Below are 11,099 nucleotides of genomic sequence, written 5' to 3' on the forward strand. Positions count from 1 at the left end.
TTAAAAAACTACATGATCCACAAAGGCCCATGTATTAGTCTCAGCAGAGACTCACAGAGAACTTATGTGAAAGTCAAAGTACAGTGACCCTCTTTTTATTATTCAGTTGCTTCATTGTCCAACTTGATTACTGTTTGTGTAGTCTGTAACCTTTAACGAAGCAGGACTTGCTGAGTTATCACATGCAGCAGCACAACTCCAAGCTAAGAACCTACTGGGGCACACTGACAACTGAGTGGTTTGTGCACAATGTCAGTGGTTTGCGTCTGGCTAGTGACATTTGTTGGTCTTCTCCATTTCCTGTCCACTTCTCTGTGGTTCAGGGGTTGGAGTGGTCGTCCAACCGGAAGATTGGAGGCTTGATTCCTGCAGTCCACATGTCAAAGTGTTCTTGGGCAAGACACCAAACCCCAAGCTGGCGCCGCGGATGGCTGCCTCGGTTCTGTACCGGAAACAAATTCCTTGTGTGTAATATATTTGGCCAAATAAAATGATTATCTTATCTCTTCAACTGACTGTCAGATAAAGACACAACATTACAAAAATTATTTATAAAAAATGTCCCTGCTGACTTGAACTGATTCCCCAGGTTATCAGTTAAGTAAATGATCATCAACTCTGGAAACTTCACAGTTTTGTAGACCATTTGCACACCATAACAAATTTGTTATGGATCTGTATTTATTGATAACTGAATAGAGAGAGGGAGCTTTATTGTACAGTAGAGATAGAATTATATCTTCCTTGGACCATATGATGCAACATATCTTAGCAATAAACACACACACACAAAATAGTAGTATGGATAATATATCATACTTTTAATATAGTATGTAATATTATGGATAGAGAAAACAATTTTCATTTTCTTGTTTGGGTTACCCACCACTTGACTGATATCTGGTAGATTTAAGATAAGTAATGTAAATACAAAATGCAAAAACTAGCACTAGAGAGAGGTTATCTGAGATGAATACTGACAGCATTTCTAGTGAATTAAGTGAAGAGATATTTTCGCTTGAATTCAGTGCAGTATTTGATAATAATGCTGCATCTGCATCCAACGAATACCTGTTTATTAATACTTATTGGTTATTGCTTCCAGTTCTACTCTGATTAGATTTCTCATCATGTGAGCCTGTTGTAAAACACCTTCAGTCGACTGACTGTGTCTTTAATGTTTTCAACCCCATCTTCTAGCAATTATCAGTTACCTCAGCTGTAACAAACCTAAATGCTGGCTTGATTGCAATTTGATCTTAGGGTTCGGCCACAGAATCACTTTATAAGCCAGAGACCCCTCATGATTTTGGTTAAATGTAAATACTTGTTAACCTTTTTTGTTTAAAACTAGACCACGACAAAAAAAAACTACACATAACCAAGTGAGTTGTGAGTGACTAAACATAGCATAGTCAAAAGAATTAACAGTGCTGTAGTCATTAGTGGATATCGTACTTTAATATTGTATTTTCTGGTGGAAAAAATATACAATGTTAGTGAATGTTCTACTAATATGTTGCCGAATGTGGAATTGATAACATTTCCTCAATACATTATTAGAGAACTTGTCACAATCCTTCAAAATGTGACAGGGACAGGGTATGAATCTTTTGTGTAATATGTCATAATTTTCCAGCACAGCACATGTTTATGCATTATGCCGATGACATCCTGTTGTACCTGTTGACACAGCAAAAGGAATTAGTTAGATGCTTTGCTCTGGTAAAACAAAGCTACAGCTACAGTATATATATAATGTAAGGATAATTTAATGAAATAAAAATTCTATACAAAATAAAAAAATAACAAATCTGTTAATATTTTGAAAAAATATTTGTATTAAATTCAGATATAGTTTCTTTCCAGTGGACATAAAAAATGTAATTCCAGATCAATAAACCGAGGAGTCTGGTGACAACAGCTTTGTTTAGCTGTATGTGAAACAGAAGGTGAAGAAAAGTCCAAGAACAAACTCTATTGGAACGCTACATCCTTTGTATTACACCAAACTAATTATGTTTCTCGTTTCTGTTTCACCCCCTTGTTAGCTGCAGAGAGAGGAAACAACCATGACTCTGGTGTGATAATGGTGAGTTATGGCTGCTGTATCCATGTTGTATGTCTCTGCTGGTTCCACATGAACATTTCCCATGGGAAAAACTGGGAGTCTGCAGCCCCCTGATAATGATCATTTAGCACAGAAATGAGTAAAGAGGGAGATTTTGCTCTGTCATTGTTAGTGCACAGCAAAACAGAGCAGACTGGGGTTATTCTCTGTAACAGCTGCTGATTTTGGTTTCATTAATTTTTCTTTTAAAGTTAAATTATGAAATAAAATTTCAGTTAATTTCCATTTATTTATTTTAGCTTCTTGAATTTATACAGTAATTATCTCTCAAATACAAGCTCATAAAATATGTTAATGTAATGTGAGGAAGAGTTATAGCCACTGTTTCTTATTTAGATTTAGAATAGACTGTAGTTATTTATTCATCTCTGCTAGGAAAAGTGGTGACATTAAACAAACAGAAACCTTAGTTTAAGATAAGATAAGAAACAAGGCACTCAGTGTTATATAGAAAAGTAACAAACAAGGTACTGTATTATCAATATGAACAATAAAAACTTAACAAAAGGTTTTAAAAAAGTGTTTTTTACAATTTTATATGCACTTTTATGAAAAGCTTTTCTTACAGAAATGCATCACACAGCAGTGACAAATGTTTTTTCTGATGTTATCGTTTATCTCTGGACCCCCTCATACTGACCCTTCAAAATCACATAAAGTTGTGTTGTCTTTGTAATTTTTTCCCCAATGAGCACCATGTACCCGCAAGGCTAAATGTAATACATTTCTGTCAAGTGTTTTTGACAGACTATTTATTTATTAAATATGAGAAATTGTTCACATACAAAGACAAGCATGCAGTTAGTGTATGAATTGTCTTTTAAACATTCTCAGTAAGGTGTATCATTACACTTTGTAGAAAACAGTCTCCGCACTTCCAAAATGAACATTTCCCTCCTGTGGCCAAATATGGGTGTTGGTTACAGTTCACCTGTCGAGCAAAAACAACAATTTCCTCTTGGGAAAAGCCAACCTAGACTCAACATGGTGTCACAGACAGACACTTTTTTTTATGGCTAACTATAAATATGTGCTTAAGCCACCTGTGTGATTGTGAAGAGTGAAGCTTTTAAAAAGATGTTCCAGAGAGACAAGAAGTGGGTAAGGTTGCAACACCTCATAATAGCTTCCTGTGCTTGTTAGTGTTGTATAGGCGTAAGAGATGCAGCTGTCTACTGCTGTACGTGTGCAGTATATTGGCTGATGTAAACCAGGAGCAAAACTCAAATGTGATTGCAAGCTCTACTGATGTTCTTGTTTCAAGGCAGATTAGTATATATTTTCCCAATAAATAATGAATGAAAAATGAGATTATAATTAAAAGCAGTCTTTCTAGGCCAGCATTAAAAGAGATGATTTCTTTATTTTATGACATACTGAATAAATGTGATGCAAGGATTTTGACAAAGGGACTGAGCTTCATAAACATCCAGTTTTAACAAAGTCACAGGTTTATCTGCTGTACATTTCCAGTTTGAAGATACTGCAACTTTCTCTTCACAGCATCGTGGCAGAACAGACAGACACAGAAATCAAAGGTGTGGTAACAACATCGACGAGCCTGAATACGATGTGGTGGATGACCAGGAGGAAATGTCAAATGTGCGCATATTTCCTGCGAGGCCCATAAGCGATGAGAGAGAGTATGCAGGTAGAAACGAAAACAGCAAGATGAGTCACAGGTTTTAGGAGATCTTAGTTTGTTAATTTTGTTTCTTATGTTTATGTTTTCTATATGTTTTTGTTATTTTAACACAAATTTACATAGACTTTTAATTAGAAAAGATATGAAAGAGTATATTACTTTGCATTTACCCTGCACATAAAAAACATGAAACTAAACATACCTTTGGTTATGCAAGTCAGCAGCAGTTAAATGGTTTTTGGTCATTATTATTTTAGCTCTGAGCAGTTTTTTTAGATTTTAATGCACACTGTAACTCATAAGCTTGTTGACAGTGAAGCTGAGTAAACCACAAAACTGCCGTTGTCACTAACAGGAGCTGAGACTTATGAGTAATTCGGTCCGTCTGTAGGAGTGACTCTGACCTTTAGATGTATTTCAGCCCCCCATCAGACACTCATTATTCCTGTCTGCGTTAATGTATAAAACACAGCACATACGTACATTAAAAAATACTTTATAAATACACTCAAAAAACAGAAAAAAATTTATTGGAAGGAACAAACTCGTCCAAACTTTGACTTAAAGGAGCATTGACACTCTGCTGGACAAACGTCTCTACCAAGAAAAACCCAGCTGAACATAATTAGAGTGAAGTTAAATGAAGTGCAGACAAAAACTAACAGCTCCACTGCAGACTGTGGCAAAAGTAAAAGCAGTATGGATCTGACAGAGAGCGCTCACACTGAGTGAGCATGATCTGCCATTGGGTCTCCAGAGTCATCTGTTGGCAAGTCAGACTGCAGGAGATTACAATTAGCCAGGAGCCGAAGGCAGAGAGAGGGAAGCATGTAGTGTGAATAGACTCGCTCCATGGATGCGGCCCACAGCCAGGGCCCTCACAGCTGCACATCCACATTTTTACACCGACTGTGGCTTTTAAATGTGTTCTCACTTGGAGTGTTCTCCCTCTGTAATCAATACAGCCTGCTGCTGCTGTGTGCTGCTGGAGCTGGCAAGTTACAAGAACGATACAGACTCACCGGGTGTTTAAATTGTCAACTAACACTGCTACTGAAAGTACTATTATTACAGTCCCTGATGAAAGTGTGATCATCACAGTTTCTTTTGCTTTCAAGACAGGGATCTTCCAAGGTCGTCATCGGCTCAGAGCCTTTCGTCACCCTTCACCGTAAGGTTTCTATTTCGTTTTCTTTAGATTGGTAAACTAGTATGAGTCTCTGCTTATACTATACTGTATGTGCAGTGCTTTTCACTCCGTCAGTAAAATCAGGCATTCCTTTTAAATCACTTCTGGAGATGTGCTTTCCTCAATAGGCTTTCGCTTTTCCTCTTCCATAGCACTTCTGATAATTACGGAAGAGTATTAGGGCCACTGTTAGCAGGAGGTTACTTATCCACTTAAACTTGTGTTGGGGCTCATAATTTATGTTAGAAAATACCATTTCACAGTCTGGGGTAGGATATTTTCTCTCCTCTGGTGATGGAGGTAGACGTACGGAAGAGTATTCGGCCCACTGCATACATTTTTTTTAATTAGGGCCACTGCATAATTTTTTTTTTTTAATTCTGACTTTATTCTCAGAATTCTGACTTTAGACTTTAAAGTCAGAATTCTGAGAATAAAGTCAGAATTTTAATAAAAATTTATGCAGTGGCCCTAATACTCTTCTGTAGATAATGAGTATTTTTAAACTGAAAATCTTTGTTTTTAAACAGCTTTCCTCAAGTCTGTATGTGTGTATGTTTATTTATTTTAAAAAATTTTTTGTAAAGCATTTCATAACCACTGGTTTTGATTAGTGTTATATAAATCAACTTTATTATTATTATTATTAGTAATAGCAGTAGTAGTATCATTATTATTATTATTATTAGTAGCAGTAGTAGTAGTAGTATCATTATTATTATTAGTAGTAGTATAATAATTATTATAATTATTATTATTATTACCATTATCAGGACAACTTTAACATCATGCCTAGATGCCCACCCAGAGAAACCCCCCATAGTACAGGTAAAGTACTACAGGTAAACTTTCCATTATTTCATTTATTTTTGTGGTAGAGATTTCTGTGAAAGTAGCAGTGGAAGGAACTCGAATCAACAATAAGACTTTTGGTAAACAAAATAACACATAGTTCCACTTACAGTTGAAAAGTTATAACCAATACACCACTTAGTTGCTAAATTCAAAACAACCCTTGGTTTTGCTGCTACAGTACTATTTGGTGTTGTACAAGTATCTTATTGTGTCTGACATTAACTAGCATGAACAAACTTTAGATAAATAATACTGTGAATCATTGCTTAGACATTCCTGGGCTTGTTTACTGACTTTATGAATTTTTTGCTATTTTGCTGCAGACTGCTGTATTTAACATTAAATCCAATAACTTTGCGGAATATTAGTCTCTTTTTTTATTTTAATTTTAATTACTTTATTTGTTCATTGTATTATTTTTGCAGTGCATTTATTGCACAGTTCAGTTGTTTCAACCTTTGTAGACAGCTGTTTTCCATTAAATACTGTATATCTGATAAAGCATCTGTATAATAGCAGCTCTGCTACAAGAAGCACACAAAGGCAAGGAACAGTGGACAAAATCATCGTTCCAAATATGAATATTTCTTGTTGTTTGCTGGATGTTAGCACAGAGACCTCTTTGTTAACAGAAAAACAACTCTACCAGTCATTGAGACAGAAGAAACCATGTAGTTCTGGTTTTATTCTTCCGCCTATTGGCTAAAACCTCACACCACAACAAAAAAACAACATATAGTTAAATGTAACCAAGTATAAAAAGTAGAATTTATATCACAGTGTAGAATTTATATCAGAGTGTGTATAATGAAAATCATTTATAAATTGACAACTCAAAGTTTTATTGGCAAATGTTTTACAGGATTAAACTTTCTGAGCTTAGGGGCTTATAAAACGTCACTTGATGATATTCAAATCAGTTGTGTGTTTATATGGTATAGTTTTTATTTTTAACTCTATACAGTATGAACCTATTTTCATAATGTCTGTCTGTGAATGCAAAAACATTCTACAGTATAGTCCACCAAATAAGCTAGAACTACACACTTCACCTAAATGTAGTGTTCTAAAAAGTCCTGAAACCTTCAAATTGTACTTCTGTACCACGCGTCAGTAAATGTACACCATAGTTGCATTTCTGTCTTCTGTTTTTGAAACACAGGGCCTGCTGTAAATAGAGCTCTGAAGCCTGGCAGAAGAAACACCAGACTTGGTAAAACAGCCCAGCAGAGTTAACTGAAAACACTTGTCTGACTTTCTGTGCCACTGAAACATCACAAACCTTTTGCTTTTTTACAGATAAGAGCCCCACGCATGTGCAGCCAGGAGACCAGGTAAACACCTGCATGATATACTTGCACTGTGTTGTACTGTTTTTTGTGTTGTGTTGATTCCAACTTATAAAACACTGTAAGTGATGACATTTCTCTCCTTTTTCTCAGCACCCTCACAGGTACTTTATTCAACTACTATTCAAGGTATCTATTGATAGGTTCTGAATGGACTCACAGCGGAAGTGTTCTTCCAGGTGCTCTCCATCACCTCCACCGTTTACCTCGGAGTTAGATAAGTTCTTGCCTGGACTGACCCTGCAGGAGCCCTGCAGGGAAGAGTGAGTGCTGTTTTATTTTTCTATTCAGCCCAAGTTGTAGCAGGACAGAAAGCAGGTAGAGAGAACATCACATTTACATTGTAGAGCCTACACTGTTTTATTAGCTGTAGCTGACGAAAGTGAGAGGAGTCCTGTTTACAGAGTATATGTAGTAGAACATTTACACCATCTGCTGGTTAAAAAAAATAACTGCATCAACTTCTTCGATGAAGCATACTGTGATTTTTTTTTTTCAGTGGGAATCTGAGAGCAGCTAAAAAAGTAAGTAAACAAGCATATATAACATCATTTCAACTGTAGCAAGAAATAATATGCCTAGTTTTTTTATTTCATAATCAATGAATTTTAATGCCATCTATTTGAAATGACAGAGATCTCCTTCCTGCCAGTTCTTTCTGTAATCACTAACCAATCAGCACTTTCAGCCAATTATACTTTTGTAAATTAAATTTTATTTTGCACAGTTAAACTTGCAACCTGACTAGAAAAACCTGTTTCTTGCCTTACTGATATAAATATTTTTAATACATAATAGGGAGAATTCAGTTCACAATCCAAAGGTAAGAGCTAACTAATTGTGATTATAGCAACTCTGTGGAAAATGTCTTGACAGCTGTGATAATGTTGGATGTGTTTTTAGGTCTACGTGGTGCTGAAGGTGTTTCAGCCCTCCGTACCACCCAAAGATATTCTTTGGATTTGGATTCGCTAGAAATTAAAGAAGAAAGGTGTGACTTTCATTTCTCAGGCTTTTAAGGACACTTGTCAGTAAATCATCATGTTTGATTTACATGTGTTTTGTCTTCCTTTGTTTAGGACACAACAAAATCTAGGTAAGTTATGTTGCAGATCACCTCTATCATTTTACATTAATTAATTAAATAGGTCAACATTAACATCTACTTAAAGAAATGGTGCCATCAAAACGTCATCACCATGAGTGGCCTCAAACTAAAAACTCTGACCAGCATGAATTTGTCCCAAAGGAAAAGCCCCAGCAGGTGGGTGCTCCCTAATAAATCAAACAAAATAATGAAGAATATAAGTTTAATTACATTAATGAAATCACTGATCTCCACTGGCAGACCTATGGTGAAGACTGGTATATTGGGACTTGTAATCGAGCAGATGCTGAGCATGCCCTGCACCTGGTGAACAAGGTATTTCTATATGAAATTAAAGCTGCAGTGTGTAACTTAAAACAAGATTTGGAGCAGATTTTTACAACAAAAATATTTGAACAAAGTACTGTAGCTTTAATTAAAAATGGATCTAAATATGGCTAAAGTTAAAATAAATACATGTATGCAACTGCTTGCTAAAGGTTAGATGAGAAGATCAGAACCACGTTCATGTCTGTGTACTAAAGGTTAGCACAGCATAAAGACTGGAAACAGAAGGAAACTGCAAGCCTAAGTGTGTTTCCCAAAATGTCCTTGTTTTGAAAATCCTGACATTAGGATGGGGCCTTTTTGGTACGAGACTGTTCCATCAACACCAACAGTGAACCCTTGGTACTGGCTGTGTATCACGAGAAAAAGGTTTACAATGTAAAAATTCGGTTCATCGAGAGCACCGGCAAGTACGTCCTGGGACAACGATCAACTGATGTGAGTGGAAAACGTCATAAAGACAGTTCAACTAGCAATCTCAACAGCACTATATTTACTGAAGTGTGCACCTCATATCTCCTCAGATGTTTGACTCCGTGGCAGACATCATTAAGTTTCACACCATATTCCCAATCATACTCATCAGTGGGAGAAATATGCCTGGAATCAAATTCCCAGAAAACTGTGTGCTGACATATCCAGTAACAAGGAGGGACGTCTACCAGCTGCTACAATGAGACATGCACTGTTCAACCAAAGAGAATCTGCTGAATCCCATCTGCTTCATCACATCCTGTTATGTAGCTACATAACCTCAAAACGTCTGCTAAAATTCATCATGTGCATGTTAGGAAAAGGCAGATTGTGAATATAAATTGTTAACGTTTTTACTTGTGTCAATAAAAATAATTTCATCTAGGGCTGCTGTTAATTTATTATTATTACTGTTTTTTAATTGCAAAGAACACAACATAGAAGATGAGACAATATATACTTTTGCATACATATATTTGTGTACCCAGATATATATGTATGCGCATATTAATAAAATAAATGAAATGAACAAATAAGTAAATGATTAGAAAGAGAAAGGAAAGGGGAAAAAGAAAGAAAAGGGGGTGTAGGTTATATTCTCAGTTAATCTGGTTTGATTGATAGGTGTGATACTCAAAACAGTAGCATGGATAATGAGGACTAATAACACTAACAATAATGAAATAATAGCAGCTTGTTAGATTTCTTTGAGTTTGGGGGAAGGTGTGTGGCCTTGGCCCCAGCTATTTGATTTAAGTTAAAAGTGGTTAGAAATGGATTCCAAATGTCAGTAAAAGTTGATATACAGGGTTATTCAAAAAGAATGAACCGATTTCATTACGCAATATTTTATTAAGGAATACAAAACTTCAGCCAAGTCACAAGTATTCTACTCACAATCAACTTTTATTTCCTGTCTTACAAGTGTTCAATGTGGCCACCACCTGCAGCACAGACAACATCAATGCGATAAGAGAATTCCTCCCAGGAGTAGGGCCGAGCTCTTCTCGAGTAGGGCCGAGCTCCGAATGCAGCCATAGCCATTTGCTGCGCCCACTGTGTGAATGAGTGCAGCCATAGCTACTGGTCGCTGTGAGTGGGCGCTAAGTCTTGAATGTTGGTTTGTGCATTGTGGCACATATACAAATTACAGACCTGTTACTTTACTCAGCTTTTTTTTTTTTTTATTGAACATCATCATCATATTTACAAACATACAAGGCAAGTAAGTAAAATTGTCTACAGAACTTATTAACAAAACAGTCCCAAATCAATGTAGACTTACTGTAAGTGGCACTTGGGAATGTTTTATGAAGGAATATAATCAACCGGCCATAATCACTATTAACAGCTAAACCAAAGTTATTTTTATAATATAAGAAAGAGAACAAAAACTAATAATAAAATAAAATAAATAAATAAATTAAAACATATAGCCAGGGGCTTATAATAAATCAAATCATCCAATTGCAGACAAAAAATCTCGGGCTCCTTTAACACTCATGTAGCCTAGGGATTTTTTAAATGCAGATATTTCATGCCTAAATGCATCTAAACAAGGTTTCCTTTTGCTCCATTTACATTTATGAATATAATATTTTGCCAAAATCATAAAGTTATTCACCAAGAATTCTGCATCTTTTTCTTTCAGAGATATACCAAATTTGATGCGATGTGATAACCATTTGGTCTGCATTAGCATGATCACAGGTCTGTATTGTCCTGCATCGCCTATAGAGCCAAAGGTTTACAGCTTCAAACATACACACTGGTAGCTGACATCTGAAACCACAAGGAACACACTTGGTTGAATGGTACAAGCTTACCTGAGCAGGTCAACACCTGCTCACGCCAAGGACCAATTGCACTAGGACACGTGGAAAGTCCAACCTCTGTTCAGAGCAGTCCCCGCCCACGACAATAAAACGGGACAATAGACTGGGTTCGGGGCTTTTTGATGACGTATCTCCGACAGCCGGTTTGCCATTCCAAGTCCAGCGCGCACTGTTTGCTGTTTGCCT

At 36.3% G+C, this 11,099-nt stretch overlaps 1 protein-coding gene across 3 annotated transcripts in view; it reads left to right on the top strand.

Annotated features, from left to right (window-relative positions):
- clnk (cytokine dependent hematopoietic cell linker) overlaps positions 1–9,397 on the top strand; it is a 10,429-nt gene extending 1,032 nt beyond the window's left edge. The window contains exons 2-17 of one of the 3 annotated variants that reach the window (XM_020624763.1): positions 2,052–2,092; positions 3,635–3,782; positions 4,895–4,947; positions 5,739–5,793; positions 6,983–7,033; positions 7,120–7,154; positions 7,263–7,273; positions 7,349–7,432; positions 7,669–7,693; positions 7,968–7,992; positions 8,073–8,160; positions 8,249–8,265; positions 8,342–8,433; positions 8,518–8,592; positions 8,893–9,042; positions 9,129–9,397. In XM_020624763.1, coding sequence (XP_020480419.1) covers positions 2,090–2,092; positions 3,635–3,782; positions 4,895–4,947; positions 5,739–5,793; positions 6,983–7,033; positions 7,120–7,154; positions 7,263–7,273; positions 7,349–7,432; positions 7,669–7,693; positions 7,968–7,992; positions 8,073–8,160; positions 8,249–8,265; positions 8,342–8,433; positions 8,518–8,592; positions 8,893–9,042; positions 9,129–9,281 — 1,065 coding nt within the window. In that variant the 5' untranslated portion in view covers positions 2,052–2,089 and the 3' untranslated portion in view covers positions 9,282–9,397. Of the gene's footprint in view, positions 1–2,051; positions 2,093–3,634; positions 3,783–4,894; positions 4,948–5,738; positions 5,794–6,982; positions 7,034–7,119; positions 7,155–7,262; positions 7,274–7,348; positions 7,433–7,668; positions 7,694–7,967; positions 7,993–8,072; positions 8,161–8,248; positions 8,266–8,341; positions 8,434–8,517; positions 8,593–8,892; positions 9,043–9,128 lie in introns of those variants that run through there. The other 2 variants (XM_020624765.1, XM_020624766.1) reach the window with 2 other exon arrangements.
- The last annotated feature ends 1,702 nt before the right edge of the window (positions 9,398–11,099 follow it).

The sequence above is a fragment of the Monopterus albus genome, unplaced genomic scaffold (assembly GCF_001952655.1).
Source record: "Monopterus albus unplaced genomic scaffold, M_albus_1.0 scaffold337.1, whole genome shotgun sequence".
Lineage (NCBI taxonomy): Eukaryota > Metazoa > Chordata > Actinopteri > Synbranchiformes > Synbranchidae > Monopterus > Monopterus albus.